Source organism: Mauremys reevesii, linkage group 7 (assembly GCF_016161935.1).
Source record: "Mauremys reevesii isolate NIE-2019 linkage group 7, ASM1616193v1, whole genome shotgun sequence".
NCBI classification, from domain to species: Eukaryota; Metazoa; Chordata; order Testudines; family Geoemydidae; genus Mauremys; species Mauremys reevesii.
This window is the reverse complement of record NC_052629.1, coordinates 603,790-623,255: the sequence shown is the minus strand read 5'-3', so window position 1 is coordinate 623,255 and position 19,466 is coordinate 603,790. Positions and strand designations below refer to the sequence as shown.

The 19,466-nt window shown below is 49.2% G+C and overlaps 2 protein-coding genes across 4 annotated transcripts in view; one reads left to right on the top strand and one right to left on the bottom strand.

The window, feature by feature from the left end:
• Positions 1-178: 178 nt before the first annotated feature.
• LOC120368954 (cytochrome c oxidase assembly protein COX15 homolog) lies at positions 179-11,680 on the bottom strand. Its single transcript, XM_039481755.1, has 9 exons — positions 11,521-11,680; positions 11,203-11,378; positions 7,913-8,035; positions 7,411-7,597; positions 6,889-7,056; positions 5,263-5,344; positions 4,606-4,760; positions 925-1,038; positions 179-558 (listed from the first exon to the last, which is right to left on the bottom strand). Exons 1-9 carry the CDS (start codon positions 11,668-11,670, stop codon positions 427-429), a joined length of 1,287 nt encoding a protein of 428 aa, XP_039337689.1. The 5' UTR covers positions 11,671-11,680; the 3' UTR covers positions 179-426.
• The window catches only part of CUTC (cutC copper transporter), a 21,728-nt gene continuing 13,855 nt past the window's right edge, over positions 11,594-19,466 (top strand). For 2 of the 3 annotated variants that reach the window (XM_039481756.1, XM_039481757.1), the window contains exons 1-2: positions 11,778-11,919; positions 17,048-17,119. In XM_039481756.1, the coding sequence (XP_039337690.1) occupies positions 11,874-11,919; positions 17,048-17,119 (118 nt within the window). In that variant the 5' untranslated portion in view covers positions 11,778-11,873. Of the gene's footprint in view, positions 11,725-11,777; positions 11,920-17,047; positions 17,120-19,466 lie in introns of those variants that run through there. The other variant, XM_039481758.1, reaches the window with a different exon arrangement.

The window sequence follows — 19,466 nt, the reverse complement described above, 5'->3', positions numbered from 1 at the left end:
CACTGCTTTGTTGACAAAAGCTGACTTCTGTTGACAAAACCATGTAGTGTAGACAAGACCTAAGATGCCACATGATGCCACAAGATGGCAGCATGTAACAGCTGCCACCACAGAGTAGTTTCATCCCACTCTATCCCTCACTTCCCAGTCCCATGATCCAGGGATCCAGCCAAAGACAAGCAGCTTAATAAACAAATTAATTTACATTACAAAGTTTACAATCAAAAGTGCACATGATCTTACAGTCAAGAATTTATCGCAGTAAACAGACTGGTCAGTCTAAATTCAGGCTTGCAGAACTCCCCACTCAGAGCCCTTTCGAACCCCAGCAAGTCACCACAGAGGAAAGCAATCAGCCGGAGCATTGACATCAGTGCAGTGGGGAAAAGAACTAGAACGTCCTTGCAGAGCCCAGTTGAAGTCAGGCTACTTTGGGACCCGACGTAGTTCATTCATAAGCCACAGAGCCACAGTGAGCAGTGCCAGGGATCCCGACTGGTGAGTGGCAGCCAGAGGAGTTGGGACATACAGTAGAAGGGTGCTGATGCCCAGGCCCACCTGTCGAGAAGCACGCAGGAGTGAGAAGAGCAACAGCTGATTCAACACTGATGTTTTAAAGCACTCCACGAGGTATGCCTGTCAATACATTTCCAGCAACCCCCACATTCCCAATCACAACCCTACCCACTGGGAGAGGGAGAGGCTCCAGAAATAAAAAAGTCAAGACCCAGACTCTCCATCCTCACATATAGCACAGACTGTGCCACAGGCACCTGGACCTGTGCAGCCTCCACCCCATAGCTACTGCCACACTTCAATTTCCCATGGACTCTGCAGCTCCACATGCCAGCTCTGGGTAGCTAAAGGTACTTCTGCTGAATGTGACACAGCAGCTTAGTGCTAGGAGAGAAGAGGAGACAGTACCTGCATATATGCCACAGCCATTAAAGAGGCCACAGCAATCTTGGTCCTGCGTGGTAGAGGGATCTTCCGAGAGAGGAGATAGAGTGCTGTGATGGCAGTGACTGAGGTGATCCCCTAAAGGTGGAAGAAGCTAGCAGTTACTTGAGGGAAGTGGGTGTGGGAAGGGCTGGCGGGAAGGAACCCCACACAACAGCTAACATGGGGGCTGGAAGGAAATCATAACACGCTTGTTTAGCTGCATTTTCCACTGATGATGTTTTATTGGGATGGGGCACCGTTACATTTCACACATTATTAGCTAGTGTCAGATGCCACCTAAAGGCCATCGTCAGTGAAGGTGTTCAGTTACACCAGACCTAACTCTGACCAGTGCGTCACCCCACGACACCCATCCCAACTCAAGGCACTCATCTGTATTCCCCTCAGTCTGTGGTCTCAACTGCGGTTCAGTCCATGACATTGCGGATACTAGAAATGTTCACATGAGCTTGCACAAGCAGCTAGCTGAGTTAGTGGCAAAGTTTGCAGATGATACTAAACTGCTCAAGATAGTTAAAACCAAAGCAGACTGAAGAACTTCAAAAAGATCTCACAAAACTAAGTGATTGGGCAACAAAATGGCAAATGAAATTTAATGTGGATAAACGTAAAGTAATGCACATTGGGAAAAATAGCCCCAATTATACATACAATATGATGGGGCTAATTTAGCTACAACTAATCAGGAAAAATATCTTGGCATCATCGTGAATAGTTCTCTGAAGACGTCCATGCAGTGTGCAGCAGCAGTCAAAAAAGCAAAAGGGATGTTAGGAATCATTGACTACTGCGTACAGATGTGGTTTCCTCATCTCAAAAAAGATATACTGGCACTAGAAAAGGTTCAGAGAAGGGAAACTAAAACAATTAGGGGTTTGGAACGGGTTCCACATGAGGAGAAATTAAAGAGGCTAGGACTTTTCAGCTTGGAAGAGAGGAGACTAAGTGGGGATATGATAGAGGTATATAAAATCATAAGTGGTGTGGAGAAAGTGAATAAGCAAAAGTTATTTACTTGTTCCCATAATATAAGAACTAGGGGCCACCAAATGAAATTAATGGGCAGCAGGTTTAAAACAAATAAAAGGAAATTCTTCCTTTAAAAAGTGGAAGTCAAATCCTAGTGAGGCAAATAGAAAGGAGCATAAACACTGCCAAATTAAGTGCAAGAGTGTAATAAGAAAAGCCAAAGAGGAGTTTGAAGAACAGCTAGCCAAAAACTCCAAAGGTAATAAAATGTTTAAGTACATCAGAAGCAGGAAGCCTGCTAAACAACCAGTGGGGCCCCCTTGATGATTGAGATACAAAAGGAGCGCTTAAAGACGATAAAGTCATTGCGGAGAAACTAAATGGATTCTTTGCTTCAGTCTTCACGGCTGAGGATGTTAGGGAGATTCCCAAACCTGAGCTGGCTTTTGTAGGTGACAAATCTGAGGAACTGTCACAGATTGAAGTGTCACTAGAGGAGGTTTTGGAATTAATTGATAAACTCAACATTAACAAGTCACCGGGACCAGATGGCATTCACCCAAGAGTTCTGAAAGAACTCAAATGTGAAGTTGCGGAACTATTAACTAACATTTGTAACCTCTCCTTTAAATCGGCTTCTGTACCCAATGACTGGAAGTTAGCTAATGTAACACCAATATTTAAAAAGGGCTCTAGAGGTGATCCCGGCAATTACAGACCGGTAAGTCTAACGTCGGTACTGGGCAAATTAGTCGAAACAATAGTTAAGAATAAAATTGTCAGACACACAGAAAAACAAACTGTTCAGCAATAGTCAACATGGTTTCTGTAAAGGGAAATCGTGTCTTACTAATCTTTTAGAGTTCTTTGAAGGGGTCAACAAACATGTGGACAAGGCGGATCCAGTGGACACAGTGTACTTAGATTTCCAGAAAGCCTTTGACAAGGTCCCTCACCAAAGGCTCTTACGTAAATTAAGCTGTCATGGGATAAAAGGGAAGGTCCTTTCATGGATTGAGAACTGGTTAAAAGACAGGGAACAAAGGGTAGGAATTAATGGTAAATTCTCAGAATGGAGAGGGGTAACTAGTGGTGTTCCCCAAGGGTCAGTCCTCGGACCAATCCTATTCAACTTATTCATAAATGATCTGGAGAAAGGGGTAAACAGTGAGGTGGCAAAGTTTGCAGATGATACTAAACTACTCAAGATAGTTAAGACCAAAGCAGACTGTGAAGCACTTCAAAAAGATCTCACAAAACTAAGTGATTGGGCAACAAAATGGCAAATGAAATTTAATGTGGATAAATGTAAAGTAATGCACATTGGAAAAAAATAACCCCAACTATAGATACAATATGATGGGGGCTAATTTAGCTACAACAAATCAGGAAAAAGATCTTGGAGTCATCGTGGATAGTTCTCTGAAGATGTCCATGCAGTGTGCAGAGGCGGTCAAAAAAGCAAACAGAATGTTAAAAGGGATAGAGAATAAGACTGAAAATATATTATTTCCCTTATATAAATCCATGGTACGCCCACATCTCGAATACTGTGTACAGATGTGGTCTCCTCATCTCAAAAAAGATATACTGGCACTAGAAAAGGTTCAGAGAAGGGCAACTAAAATGATTAGGGGTTTGGAGAGGGTCCCATATGAGGAAAGATTAAAGAGGCTAGGACTCTTCAGCTTGGAAAAGAGGAGACTAAGGGGGGATATGATAGAGGTCTATAAAATCATGAGTGATGTGGAGAAAGTGGATAAGGAAAAGTTATTTACTTATTCCCATAATACAAGAACTAGGGGTCACCAAATGAAATGAATAGGCAGCAGGTTTAAAACAAATAAAAGGAAGTTCTTCTTCACGCAGCGCACAGTCAACTTGTGGAACTCCTTACCTGAGGAGGTTGTGAAGGCTAGGACTATAACAGCGTTTAAAAGAGAACTGGATAAATTCATGGTGGCTAAGTCCATAAATGGCTATTAGCCAGGATGGGTAAGAATGGTGTCCCTAGCCTCTGTTCGTCAGAGGATGGAGATGGATGGCAGGAGAGAGATCACTTGATCATTGCCTGTTAGGTTCCCTCCCTCTGGGGCACCTGGCATTGGCCACTGTCGGTAGACAGGATACTGGGCTGGATGGACCTTTGGTCTGACCCAGTACGGCCTTTCTTATGTTCTTATTCGCACAGAGCTTTGCAGTTGTATCGCATTCTGAGTGTTAAGGTATTTAAGTAAAGGGTTCCCTGATGTACAATATCCAATTCTTTACTCATATCCGAATGTTATTTCGTCCAGGTTCTCAAAACACTTTACGAAGGAGCCTGGCATTTTTAGCCCCCATTTACAGATTGGGGAAACTGAGGCACGCAGCGGGACGGGCTCTTTTGTTCCCAACATGTCCCTTCCGGACGGAAGCCAGGTGTGGAAGTAAGACCACCACTCCTCCAGCAAACAAGACTACCTCACAGATAAAGAGGAGACTCATGCCAGGTAAGAGACCATGCTTCCTCCTTTTGAAGGTAATGAGTTCCCAGGAAAATGATGCCCTGAAGTTCACCCCCGTTCACTGTGGAAGACAGCCTGAGAGTGAGCTATCTGACTTTAGGAGACCAATCAAGGGAAAGCTATGACAGGATGGCATGGTCCCCAGAAGAGGCTGAGTGGCACTCACCAAAATCCTGTGATTAAACTGCACCGTAGTGGGATTCTCAAAGATGTTCTTCAGCACTGGGGAGAAGGAGAGGAGATCGTCTGGGATCCAGCGCTCCCCCATCTTGGGGAAGGAGTTGTACACAAGGCCTGCATCCAGTCCGGCCACAAAGGCACCTGTAATTCCAGAGAAGAGAGTTAGGTACTAACATACCAGGAACAAGCAGATGATACACCTAGGGTGACCAGATGTCCCGATTTTAGAGAGACAGTCCCGATTTTGGAGTCTTTTTCTTATATAGGTACCTATTACCCCCAACCCCGTCCCAATTTTTCACACTTGCTGCCTGGTCACCCTAGATACACCAGACTAGCCTCTAGAGTTAGGCAAGTTTGGAGTTGGGCTTGAGGACAGGGCAACCTGGTTTTGTATTCCTTCTCCTACAGCAACACATTGGTGATCAGACAGTGATGCTCTGTTACACAGTCTGCCCTGCAGGAGATGTGCTCCATCTGGGGCTGTCAAGGGCAATTCTAAGGTGCCTATACATGTGAAAGGAGCTAAACCCTCATTGGACATGAAACTTCTTGGGGATCGGATATATTCCACCCCCTCAGGAGAGTGATAGGGCAGGCAGGGTCACAAAGGAGGCAGCCTCACAATGGGAGAGGCCCTTACCTGAGAGAGCAGTGAAGAAGATAAGACCTGTTGTCCCATGAGCAAATCGTCTCAGACGGAGGAGCTGATAGGTTTCAGGTAACTGTAAAACACAAGCCACAGAAAGGGCTATAGAAACAAACTCCCCAGGGGCCTTGCAAGAGACTGGGCACTGATGCTCCTGGTGGGACGAGCTGGCTGCACCAGGTGAGGAAAGCTCCCCCAGTGCAGAAACAGAAAGGGTGAGGCCACTTGTGAATGCAGCCAACATGTCAAAGGGGAAATTCCTGTGATTAAAGAGAACAGGAGTATTTGTGGCACCTTAGAGACTAACAAATTTATTTGAGCATAAGCTTCCACTTCATCAGATGCACAGAATGGAACATATAGTGAGGAGATTGTGTGTGTATATATATATATATATATATACACATATATATATAAATATATATATATACACACACACACACACACAGAGAACATGAAAAGGTGGGAGTTGGCCAACCAACTCTAAGAGGCTAATTAATTAAGATGAACTGTTGTCAGCAGGAGGAAAAAAAAAAAAACTTTTGTAGTTATAATCAAGATAGCCCATTTAAGACAGTTTGACAAGATACCTAACATGGGGAAATAGATTCAATGTGTGTAATGGCTTAGGCTTAAATAGAGACTAGGAATGGCTAAGTTGATAGTGTCTAGTTTGCATATCAATTCAAGTTCAGTAGTTTCTCACTGGAGTCTGTTTCTGAAGCTTTTCTGTTGCAAAATTGCCACCTTTAAATCTGGAATCATAATATTTAAAAACCAGTAGGAGAACACTTCAACCTCTCTGGTCACTCAGTAACAGATTTAAAGGTGGCAATTTTGCATCAGAAAAGCTTCAAAAACAGACTCCAACAAGAAACTGCTGAACTTGAATTGATATGCAAACTAGATACAATCAACTTAGTCCTAAATAGAGACTGGGAATGGCTGATCCATTACACACATTGAATCTATTTCCCCATGTTAAGTATCCTCACAGTTTCTTGTCAGTAACAGCAGCTCAGCAGAGTTGCACTCAGGTGGTTCTTTGCAACCACAAAAACTAGCCTTTTATTTACTTGCAAAATCTTTAATCCTAAAGAAACCAATGGGGCCAGCAGAAAATTACTCGAACAGTGCCCCAACACTTGATCCAATCCTGATGCAGGGCAATCCCCTGCTTCCCGGGCCAAATATTCTGATTCTGGGGATACCCCAAGGCCTTTTCTTGACTTCCTCCTTAATGGAGCAAAGTGTCTAAGCCAAAGAACTCAGAACTATCTTCTGTTAGCCACATGTCCCAGTGAAAGAGTGCTGGGGGCAAGATACGGGTGAGGCATCACTGGCAATCAGGATGGACTGGGATGCTGAAGGAAATTATCCCACGGTTACTCATTCTACACTGCAGTGTTTTGCAGTGTACTTTGTCAGATCAAAGATAAGCCAAAAGCAGAAATGTGAGGGCTGTGCTATTACCTTTCACCCTCCCTACTCCTTTAAGCTCCTCATTAAAACAAAGATATTCCAAGAAGCCTTGGAACCCCAACTACCCATCCATCCCCCAGATTCTTGCACCAACACTGTAATCCTGCACTCCCCATATACTACGCATGTACCGCTTACTTTGTGTTGTGGGAGCAGCAGGGACAATCCACTCCACAGGCTGGCACAGTACAGAACTAGTGCAGAGCCTAGATGTGCTGCTAGACGATACTGACTGACTCGGGGGATGTCATGAGAATCCGGCTTCTCTTCCAATCCACTCTTCACCATGTACCAGCCTAGCAGACCCTGCCAAAGGACCAAAGAGATAACATGAGAGCTACTGAGGGGCAAAACCCAGTCCCCTTCCATAGCCTCAGCTGGGAGAAACAAAGAACCCACCTTCATGTCAATTTCACCCTGGTAAAGGGAACAAGAGGGAGTTATCTGTTCCAGCACTGACCTTAAACATCATACAGGTGTTAGCTGTACAATAACCATGCTTCCACCATCAGTACCACCATCCAAAGCCTTCACAGAAGCCACAGTCTCAGCCCACCACTCAAGAAATACTTACAGTTAGGCATCACCACTGCACATCATCATCCCCCAGAAGCCCCCAAAGCCAATGATACATATCCTAGCAGCTGCAGGCTCCCTTACCTGGAAGCAGACAAGCCCACAGAGGGCAAGGACACGCCCCTTCATGGGGTGGCTGAGCCAGCCTTTTCTCCAGAAGTAGACAGCAGGCAGAACATAGGACAAACCTACAACCCGACCCCACATGCGGTGTGAATACTCCATGTACCAGATGAACTTGAACTCTCTCAATGTCATGTCATGATTCAGGCTGTTGGAAAAGAAAGAGCAGAAGAATAAGCAAGAAACTCCCTGGCATCGAACCGTGGTCGCCTTCACACTCCCAATTTCACAAGGGTTTTCTTCACCTTGGAGAGAACAGGGATAGCCAGGGAAGATGAACACCAAAGCCACCTTTGGATCCTTGTTAGCTATGTATTGAGTGCCCCTTGCTGGAGCTAGTCCATTCCCATAGAAAGAAAGAGCCTTGTGCTGCTGACTCACAGTCAGTCTGGGCTCTGTGAAAACAAAGGGGAAGATTCCCTGTGCCATCTCAGTCCTTCTGCCTGGAACCTGCAGCACTTACATTTTAAATTCTGGAAACTGCTGGTATTTTTGGAACTCAGCCTCCCATTCCTGCTGTGTCTGTGGGGGCTTCATCTCCCTCACCAGATGCCAGTCGACCATGGAGAGCCCAGACTCTGTCAGCCTAGGAGGGACAGACACACACACAGATGTGACTCACTCACTCCTTAACCAAAATAAGGAGAGCACTGACAGCACTTCCCCAGATAAACTGCAGCCACTCCTCAGCAGCAAAGGTGATGGGGAGGAAGGACCTTATGAATTAGGCCAAAAAATGTTATCAGGCACATACTAGCCATAGGTGGGTACAACAAACTGAAGTTGGAGGCAATGCAATGTAGAGATATGCCTTGCTGCACCCCCATATCTAGTGGGAAGGGTGTTGGCCTCATAACTGACACCATTTAGCTCTGCATAGAGGAAGAATGAGGCTGCAATAAAAATCAATTGCTTCTACAGAGATGATCACAGAAGGGAGATGGGGGAAGAAAAAGGCAGGGACTGTGACAGAAGCCTCCTGTCCCTATAAGAAGACCATAATTAAGGAGTGGATGAGCTCACTGATGGAGAAGGAAAGGGACCAGTAAGACACGACTAATTTTGGAGTGAAGAAATAAATCACTAGCCACATACAATAGAGTGCTGTAGATTCAAAACAGTTCAGACAAGATTGTAAAAGCAGCAGAGTGTCCTGTGGCACCTTATAGACTAACAGACGTTTTGGAGCATGAGCTTTCGTGGGTGAATACCCACTTCGTCAGATGCATGTAGTGGAAATCTCCAGGGGCAGGTATATATATATGCAAGCAAGAAGCAGGCTACAGATAATGAGGTTAGTTCAATCAGGGAGGATGAGGCCCTCTTCTAGAAGCTGAGGTGTGAAAACCAAGGGAGGAGAAACTGGTTTTGTAGTTGGCAAGCCATTCACAGTCTTTAATCCTGAGCTGATGGTGTCAAATTTGCAGATGAACTGAAGCTCAGCAGTTTCTCTTTGGAGTCTGGTCCTGATGTTTTTTTGCTGCAGGATGGCCACCTTAAGATCTGCTATGGTGTGGCCAGGGAGGTTGAAGTGTTCTCCTACAGGTTTTTGTATATTGCCACTCCTAATATCTGACTTGTGTCCATTTATCCTTTTCCGTAGAGACTGTCCAGTTTGGCCGATGTACGTAGCAGAGGGGCATTGCTGGCGTATATTACATTGGTGGACGTGCAGGAGAATGAACCGGTGATGGTGTGGCTGATCTGGTTAGGTCCTGTGATGGTGTCGCTGGTGTAGATATGTGGGCAGAGTTAGCATCGAGGTTTGTTGCATGAATTGGTTCCTGAGTTAGAGTTACTATCGTGCGGTGTGCAGTTACTGGTGAGAATATGCTTCAGGTTGGCAGTTTGTCTGTGGGCGAGGACTGGCCTGCCACCCAAAGCCTGTGAAAGTGTGGGATCATTGTCCAGGATCAGTTGTAGATCCCTGATGATGTGTTGGAGGGGTTTTAGCTGGGGACTGTATGTGATGGCCAGTGGAGTCCTGTTGGTTTCTTTCTTGGATTTGTCTTGCAGTAGGTGGTTTCTGGGTACACGTCTGGCTCTGTTGATCTGTTTCCCTATTTCCTCGTGTGGGTATTGTAGTTTTGAGAATGCTTGGTGGAGATTTTGTAGGTGTTGGTCTCTGTCTGAGGGGTTAGAGCAGATGCGGTTGTACCTCAGTGCTTGGCTGTAAACAATGGATCGTGTGGTGTGCCCGGGATGGAAGCTAGACGCATGAAGGTAGGCATAACGGTCGGTAGGTTTTCGGTATAGGGTGGTGTTAATGTGACCATCACTTATTTGCACCGTGGTGTCTAGGAAGTGGACCTCCCATGTAGATTGGTCCAGGCTGGACCAGACTCCAAAGAGAAACTGCTGAGCTTCAGTTCATCTGCAAATTTGACACCATCAGCTCAGGATTAAACAAAGACTGTGAATGGCTTGCCGACTACAAAAGCAGTTTCTCCTCCCTTGGTTTTCACACCTCAGCTGCTAGAAGAGGGCCTCATCCTCCCTAATTGAACTAACCTTGTTATCTGTAGCCTGCTTCTTGCTTGCATATATATACCTGCCCCTGGAGATTTCCACTACATGCATCCAACGGAGTGGGTATTCACCCACGAAAGCTCATGCTCCAAAACGTCTGTTAGTCTATAAGGTGCCACAGGATTCTTTGCTGCTTTTACAGATCCAGACTAACACGGCTACCCCTCTGATACCAGACAAGATTGGGGATATTTATTGTTTGTATGGCACCAGCTGCATACTGGTGTACAGATAGGTATGAAAATAAGGTTCTCCCCACAGATTGCTTACAATCTAAACAGACAACATACAAATAAAGGAGAGGGAAATGGGTGCCAAAGAAAAGGCAGTGAAAGAACGGTGAATTTTAAGCAGCTGACTTGTTAAAGTTCCTTCACTCAGTTGTTTGCCTGGATGCAGTCAGTGGTCTATGATATTCTCTCAATTCCTTAACACGTCTGCAGAGAGGGGAAATGTCCTAAAAGGTGCAGGAATTTAGAGGTGAGCATGGAGCTTTGGAGAAGCACGTCAGTATGGAAAACCCGGGTACCCAGGGAAGTGTGGGAAAAAGACTTGGAGGTGGGATCAGGAGGACGACGACATGAAGGTGTAATGGAAGGCAGTCAATGAAAGGTATTGCTGCAAAGGACAAAATCAGGGTTCTGGTCAGGATGAGGGGCCTTTAAGAAAAGCAGGTTAATGTGGCACACAGGGAAAAGAGATGGCAATGCAGGAAGCTGAAGGTGGGCTGGAAGTAGATCGATAGCATTTTCAGCAGCACTTTGTGTGGATGAGAGATAAGGATATAAATAACGTGTAAAAACAACAACCATGTACCCGATGAACTGGGGTGCGAGGGGGGTCTGTAGCATCCCATGTTTTAGGTGGGGCTCCGCTGCCCGCCCCAGGGGTCCCAGCTGCTCGCCCCAGGGGTCCCAGCTGCCCGCCCCAGGGGTCCCAGCTGCCCGCCCCAGGGGTCCCAGCTGCCCGCCCCAGGGGTCCCTAGGGCTCTGTGTGGGGCCGGCAGCTAGGAGGGATAAGCACTAAGCTTATAGGGTAACCCATTAAACTTTTGCATTCTTCGGAGAGGGGCCTGGCCAGAAGGCGGCGGCTGCTGCAGGGACTATAGGGGCGCAAGGCAGGCAGGGTCTGTGCAGGGCCCGAGGCACGGCCTGGGGCAGCGCCGCTCCGACAGGGTCGCCGGTCTCTGCCCCGGGACAGGCAGGTGCCGCCGGCCGCTCTCACCTGGTCACGCCCCCCAGCACAACAGCTCCGGCCACCGCGCCGCTGCACACCAGCAGCCAGCGCCCCACGAGCCGCTCCGCGGCCGAGCCGGGCACAGGCGGGGCCAGCGCCCCGGGATGGGCGGCGGCATCCGACACCGCGCGCCGCTGCTGCGGCTGCCGCCACCGGAGACATCGCTGCGGGGAGAGAGGGGGGGTCAGTGCGGGCGGGGCCCGGGCCCGGGCCGGCGCCGCTGGGGATGAGCGCAGCCGGGCGGCCCGGGGGATGGGGCGCGGGGGCCCCGGGGGGGAGGGCAGCTGCGCCGCCTCCCTAAGTTACCTGGGCCCCTGAGCCCCCCCGCCGAAGTAGCAGGAGGACCCGCGCACCTCCCAGCGCCGCCCGCAGCATCACGAGCACAACCGGAAACAGTACCCTGGCATCTGACCCGGAAACAAAGCCAGCATTTCCGGACCACCTAGCTGTCACCATGACAATCCAGCACGTGACCGAGAGTAGGGAGCGCCTCGCGCGCACTGAGGACAGGTGAGCGCGAGTCCGAGGGGGGGCGGGGCCCGATCACCGGGGGGAGGGCGGAATCACAGGGTCCGGGGCGGGGCTTCCTTCCGGACACGTGACCAGGGCGAGTCAGTTCCGCCGTCTCCGGAATCAGCGGGGCGGAGGGTGAATTGGCTATGGAGAGACGGGGCCGGAAGCGGGGCTCGGGGGCCGGAAATGCGGGTGAGCGGGTGGAGCTGGGACCGGAAGTGCTGGCGATGATCTGGCAGAGCCGGGGGCGGAGCCCCGAATGGGCCTGGGGCTGGCGGGCCGAGATGAGCTCCGCGCCCGTAGCCTGCGGGGCGTCGCGGGGGCGGGGACCGGTCCCGGCTGCGTGTGAACCGGGGTGGCGCCGCTTCGGAGTCACTGCGGCTCCCAGCGGCTGGCAGGAGGCGCGGGCTGGACGCTGGAGCTGCGCGTCGTGCCCGTGGCTGGGGTCCCTCGTGGGCCTGGCGCGTCCCGCGCGGCCTTTCTGCCCGTGGGAAGCAGGGCGGGCCCGCTAAGCGTCTCTCTGCGCTGGGTCCTGCTGCCTGTGGGCGAGACGGGACTGCCTGGAGACCCCCGGCTGGAAAACACACACCGAGTGCAATAGAACCACAGCTCGCTCTGAGCGAGCCTGGGTTGGGAGCTGCCCCTGTGATTCCAGAGTAGGGGGGCAGGTAGCAAGTGTGAAACAGCGTGACAGAGTGTGGAACGAAGTGAACCAGAAGCATTGTGTAGAGGCGCCTGAAGGAGGTGCAGGGAAAGGAGGGAATAGGCAGCCTATGCAGCACAGGGGTCAGGTGCCAGACTCATGCTTTTGTAGCTTTCATGCCAACAAATTGGGGGATGGGTTTTCAGAGGGAGTAGGTGGGGCTGCACTTACTCTTTAGATGATACAAAGGCCTGGTGCACACCTATGTCAAGGGTGTCAGGCTACAGCCCCTCTTGCAACTCCTCCAGAACCGTGAACTGAGCTTCTGGCTACACTTTTCCCTTCACTTGTTTATTCTCACACTCCCCATCCATGACCCCACCAAGTTGCGAGACTCTCTCGTCAGCCTCCTCCTGGCACTGGCCAAGGTGGCCAGCCACCAGACCAGGAGAAAGCTCGATGGCAGGTGCTCTCTGACTGTGGGACCTGTTTCCATTCCCTTGTCATATCACATCTCCGAGCAGAGTTTCTCTTGGCAATGTCCGGTGACTCTTGGGCCTTGTCTGCACTTGAAATGCTACAGCAGTGCAGCTGCAGTGCTTCAGTGTGGACATTACCTATCCCTACAGGAGGGGTTCTCCCATCGGCATAGGTAATCTACCTCCCCAAGAGGCAGCAGCTAGGTCAACAGGAGAATTCTTCCATTGACCTAGTGCTGTCTACATGGGGATTTAGGTCAGCTTAACTATGTCACTTGAGTGTGGCTTTTTCACACCCCTGAGCGACTTAGCTGAGTTGATTTAATTTTCTAGTATAGACCAGCCATTAGACTCCTTTCAGGAAGAGTAGGCACTGTCTGTGGTTTTTTGCTTGGTGCCCCTATCTGGAGTCCTGATGTCCAAACCAACACTCACACTCCCATTCCTATTTTTGCACTTATTGTCCCCAAATTCAATTGTGGCCTGTGCTTTGTGGTTCCACCCCCTCAGTAAAGGGGGCAGGCCTTTAATTTTGGCTCGCTTATCCTAGGACTCACAGAGAAATCATGCCTCACCAATCTATTAGAATTCTTTGAGGATGTCAACAAGCATGTGGACAAGGGTGATCCACTGGATATAGTGTACTTAGATTTTCAGAAAGTCTTTGACAAGGTCCCTCACCAAAGGCTCTTAAACAACGTAAGCTGTCATCAGATAAGAGGGAAGGTCCTCTCATGGATCAATAACTGTTTAAAAGATAGGAAACAAAAGGATAGGTCAGGTCAGTTGTCAAAATGGAGCGAGCTAAATAGCACACTCCCGAAGGATGTGTACTGGGACCAGTGCTGTTCAACATGTTCATAAATGATCTGGAAAAGGGGTAAACAGTGAGATGGCAAAATTGGCAGATGATACAAAACTACTCCAGATAGTTACATCCAGACTGACTGCAAAGAGCTACAAAGGGTTCTCTCAAAACCGGGTGACTGGGCAACAAAATGGCAGATGAAATTCAGTGTTGATAAGTGCAAAGTAATGCACATTGGAAAACATAATCCCAACTATACATACAAAATGATGAGGTCTAAATTAGCTGTTACCTCTCAGAAAAGAGATCTTGGAGTCATTGTGGATAATACTATAATACAGGCCTGCACAACATACGGCCCGCGGAGCCTCACTGTGCGGCCCGCAGGGGGGATTCTGAATCCCCAGCATGCGGCGCTCTGCGGGCAGCCCAGAGCCCTTTGAACCCCAGCCGCGGCCGGGAATCAAAAGGCTCTGGGTTGCCCGCAGCGGCGGGGAGCCCAGAGCCCTTTAAATCTCAGCCGCAGCAGGGAATCAAAGGGCTCTGGGCTGCCCGCAGGCCTGGTGAGCCCAGAGCCCTTTAAATCTCAGCCGCAGCAGGGAATCAAAGGGCTCTGCGCTGCCCGCAGCGGAGGGCAGCCCAGAGCCCTTTGAATCCCGGTCAGCGGCTGCTGATTGCCCCCTCCACGGACCCCTGCCCTAACTGCCCCCCAGGACCTCCACCCCCTATCTAACACCGCTGGTCCTTGTCCCCTGATACTCCTCTCCCAGGACCCCACCCCCTATCTAAATGCCGCTGCTCCTTGTCCTCCGATTACTCCCTCCCGAGACCCCTGCCCCTAACTGCCCCTTGGGACCTCAGCCCCTATCTAAGCCTCTCTTCTCCTTGTCCCCAACTGCCTCCTCCTGAGATCCTCCCAACTTCCTCTCATGACCTTACCCTCTACCTGTCCCCTGATGAACCCCTGAGACTCCCATGCCTATCCAACTGCTCCCTGTCCCTTGACTGCCCCCCCGAGCCCCCTATCCCTTCTCCCACCCCCAGCCCCCTTACCGTGCCACTCAGACCAGCGTGTCTGGCTCCAGACATGTTGCTGCCATGCTCCCAGCGAGCCCACAGCCCCAGCACCTGCCTTCCAGATTTGAACACCTCAAAATTCAGGAGTGCTCAAGCTCAGTTTGGGCAGCTGTTACTTCATTTCTCCCAAATCAAATATACTGATCCACTGTAACTTGGTGTAGAAAAAGTAGGATAAAATTGAGCAAGAAATGCCTATTAGGACTAGAATTGCTATTTTCAACAGCCATTGCCTTTTTGTTTGTTTAAAAGGAAGACAGTGATATTGCACTGGCAAATTCCCCATAGAAAGAAAGAGTGGAACAAAAGAATAATAAAGGAACCTCAACTTTTCCTCATTTATGGAGGGCAGTCTTATAATATGCATCCAGATATCCTCCAATCACACAAGCTGAAAATTGTTCCACTTTACTGCAGCTCTGTAACCATATGGGAACCAATCCTGTCTGTGTTTTGTGCACATCCAAAATTCCTGCTGAATGACTCACCCTGGGAGCGAGTTACTAGTGACCCAGGGCTGGGGCAGCAGGAGGGGAGGGCAGTGGGGGGGGGGAGCACAGGGCTGGGGCAGCAGTGGGGTGGGGGGAGGGCACTGGTGGGGAGGAAAGGGGGAAGCCCAGCGCTGGGGCGGCAGGGGTTGTGGGTGGGGGGAGAGCCCAGGACTGGGGCAGCAGGGGGGTACAGAGGGGAGCCTAGGGCTGGGACGGGGGGCAGCCAAATTTTCTTTTGCTTGGGGCAGCAAAAAACCTAGAGCTGGCCCTGCTGGGTTCCCCCAGCCGCCGGAGCCCCTGGCCCTTTAATTTGCCCTGAGGGCTCCCAGCCACCTCTTCAGCTGGGAGCCCCTGGTTGATTTAAAATAAAGTATCATCCCCCAACCTTCCTTTTTGGCCCACAGCTGTTTTGGGGGGGCGGCGCTGGGGAAGGAGAGTTTGTTTCTGCAGGGCTGGGTGTTTCTGCGGGGCCTGGAGGTTTCAGCCCTTAGCTGTTTTCTTTGGAGGAATGTGGCCCTCGCCGCTTTATGAGTTGTGCAGGCCTGCTATAATATAATGGAGCTATACCTATCTCATAGAGCTGGAAGGGACCCTGAAAGGTCATCAGGTCCAGCCCCCTGCCTTCACTAGCAGGACTAAGTACTGGTTTTGCCCCAGATCCCTAAGTGGCCCCCCTCAAGGATTGACCTCACAACCTTGGGTTTAGCAGGCCAATCTTCAAACCACTGAGCTATCCCTCCCCCTTGATGGGTCTCTGAAAACATCCACTCAGTGTGCAGTGACTGTCAAAAAAGCTAACAATGTTAGGAACCATTAGGAAAGGGATAAAACAGAAAATATCATCATGTGGCTATATAAATCCATGGTATGCCCACACATTGAATACTGCATGCAGTTCTAGTCTCCTCATTTCAAAAAGGATATATTAGAATTAAAGAAGGTACAGAGAAAGGCAACAAAAATGATTAAGGGTATGGAACAGCTTCTGTACGAGGAGAAATTAAAAAGATTGATACTGTTCATCTGAGAAAAGAGATGACTAAGGGGGAATATGATAGACATCTATAAAATCATGACTGGTGTGGAGAAGGTGAATAGGGAAGTGTTATTTATCCCATCACATAATACAAGAATTAGATGTCACCTGATGAAATTAATAGGCAGCAGGTTCAAACAAAAGGAAGTATTTCTTCACACAATGCACAGTCGACGTTTGGAATTAGTTGCTATGGGATATTGTGAAGGCCAAAAGTATAAGTGGGTTCAAAAAAGAATTATATAAATTCATGGAGGATAGGTCCATCACTGGCTATTAGCCAGAATGGTCAAGGCTACAACTCCATGTTCTGGGTATCCCTAAACATCCAACTGGCAGAAGCTGGGACTAGATGAGAGGGGATAGATCACTAGATAATTGCCCTGTTCTGTTCATTCCCTCTGAAGCACCTGGTCAGAAGACAGGATACTGGGCTAGATGGACCATTGGTCTGAGCCAGTATGGCCGTTCTTATGTTCTTTAACATTACAAAGTGGGGATTCAGGACCAAAAAGAGCACACAGGCAGGTGTGGTCAAAGACCAACCAGGAGTGTATGTTAGAGATGGGAAATGTGGATGTGAGAAGGGTCTGGAGACTGGACACAGTAGGAGATCAGGAGAGGGATCAAGTTGGGCCAACTGGAAACCCCACGTGGGGCAGGAGACTGAAGAGGGGAGGATTGGTTTCCAGGGCTGTAGCTGAGAGAATCCCTGAGCCAAACCCTACCCCTAAGCTGTGACTGGACTGGGCTGCCTCCTTGACTGCTCCTGTGTTTCCTTCCTAGGAATGGGTGATGGCTTTCTCATGGAAGTGTGCGTTGACTCAGTGGAATCTGCTGTGAATGCAGAGAGAGGAGGTAAGGAAGAGGGGAACAGCTGGGACTTGACCTGTCCTCAGTGTAATAAAACCTGGCTGGGGTAGAATGCAACAGCCTGTATGGTGCCAAGGCTTCTCCTGAAAGAGAGATTCTCAGTGTTATCAGCTGAGCACTCAGGGGCCTCAGCTTTATTGTACAGACCATCGAGAAGGACATGGTTCCTGCCCCAAGGAGCTCACAGTCTAATATAGCTGTACGGAGCAGACATAGAGCATGGGATAGTGTGTCCAGTTCTGGTGCCCACCACGCAAGAAGGATGTTTATACATTGGAGATGGTTCAGAGGATAGACACAAGGATGATTAAAGGATTAGAAAACCTGCCTAATAGTGACAGACACAAGAAGCTGAATCTGTTTAGCTTAACAAAGAGAAGGTGAAGGGGTAACTTGAACACAGTCTATAGGTATCTACTTGGGAAACAAATATTTAATAATGGGCCCTTCAAGCTAGTAGACAAAGATATGACATGATCCAATGGCTGGAAGGTGAAGCTAGACAAATCCAGACTGGATCTGGATCTAGACAAATCCAGACTGGATTCTCCATCACTGTCCATTTTTAAATCAAGATTGGATGGTTTTTTTTAAAGCTCTGCTCTAGTTCAAACAGGAATTATTTCCGGGAATTTCTGTGTGATACAGAAGGTCAGATTAGCCTCAGAATTTATGAATGTTTACTACTAGAAATCTGCAGCTAAGGTATGTCAGTCAATGTGTGCATCAGCCCTCACAAGCTAACCAGGGCTGGCCCAATACTTAGATACAAGATCTCTAAGAGACAATGACCCAGGTCCAAGCACAGTGCTAGGTGGTGGTGTGACATTCTGTACCTTGGGGGAGCACCCTGTAATCCCCATATTCCTCATTTATATATAATTGTGATTTTGCATATAAAGCAGGCCGTGTGAGGTGTCGGGAAAGGTTATGATCTGCTGAAAGTCATTGTTCTATACATATATGTATGTCATTAATGCACATGAAGTTATGTGAATTGTGTTGTATGGTTGTCAGTAAAACATGCTGTAAGTTGGGAATCAGACAGATATTAGCTCCCCGGAGGCAACAGCAAGGAAAGTAACCAACGCCCGGGCGGGGTGTCAAACAACCCATCAACAGCGATTGTCCAGCAAGGGAACTACAATTCAGTGACTCCCTGCATGAAGCCACACCAGGGGAGTTGCTCAACCTTGCCTGTAGACTCAGCAATGCCCCTCAGACATGCCTAGACTTGTGTGTTCCCCAAGCACATGGGACTGAGGGTATAGAACAGAGCAGGCCCATGTTTCGTCTTTTCTCCTGGCCCCACCTATGCTGCAAGCAACAAAGACACTGAAGCCTTGTCTACATTGGCAAGTTTCTGCGCAGTAAAGCAGCTTTCTGCGTTGTAACTCCCGAGATGTACACACTGCCATGCCACTTAGTGCGCAGAAACTGCACAGTATCAGCGCTGTAAAAACCACCCCGACGAGAAGCATACAACTTTTTAGGCCGGGGGTTGAGCACTGCGATGCCAGTGTAAACACCCTGGTCGATTACAGCACTGTGATTGGCCTCCAGGGCGTGTTCCACAATGCCTGTTCTCGCCTCTCTGATCATCGGTTTGAACTCTACTGCCCTGCCCTCAAGTGACCAACTGTCATCCCTACCCCATAAATTCCTTGGGAATGTTGAAAGTCCCCTTCCTGTTTGCTTGGTGTTGCATGGAGTGGTCTCAGTGCATCTTTCCAGGTGACGATGCCTGCTCCACGCACCAGGCAATCCCCTGCTTGGAGCAATGCTGAGCTGATGGACCTTATTGGCATTTGGGGAGAGGAGGCTGTCCCCCAGCTGCGCTCCAGCCGTAGGAATTATGATACCTACGGACAGATTTCACGATGCATGACAGAAAGTTGGCCATGACCAGGACACACTGCAGTGCAGGGTCAAAGTGAAGGAGCTGCGGAACGCCTACCACAAGGTGCAGGAGGCAAACCGCCACTCCGGTGCTGTGCCCACGAGCTGCTGGTTCTACAAAGAGCTGGATGCGATACTTGGTGGTGACTCCACCTCCACTGCGAAGGCCCCTGTGGATACTTCGGTGGCTCACGTGCCAGTCGAGAGTGGACCGAGCCAGGAGGAGGAAATCTTGGACAAGGATGTGGAGGGGGACCCAGAGGCAGAAGACAACTCAGAGATCAGTGATGCATGCAGCCCGGAGTTCTTCTCTACCCCAGAGGAGGCCAGTCACAGCTGTCGGAGCTTGGCAAAGCGCAAACAGGAGAGGAGGCCCCTGGTAAGTGGCTTTGATTTTGGGAATCACTGAAGCGAGTTGTTGGGGGCAGGAGGG

Excerpts from the sequence above, each read along its gene's own strand:
- LOC120368954 (XM_039481755.1), bottom strand. The coding sequence starts at position 11,670 with ATGGTGACAGCTAGGTGGTCCGGAAATGCTGGCTTTGTTTCCGGGTCA. Across the intron at positions 7,598-7,912 it reads CAGTTTCCAGAATTTAAAAT|CCTGAATCATGACATGACAT; the intron begins GTAAGTGCTGCA and ends CTTTTCCAACAG. Across the intron at positions 7,057-7,410 it reads GTGGGCTTGTCTGCTTCCAG|GGTCTGCTAGGCTGGTACAT; the intron begins GTAAGGGAGCCT and ends GTCCTTTGGCAG.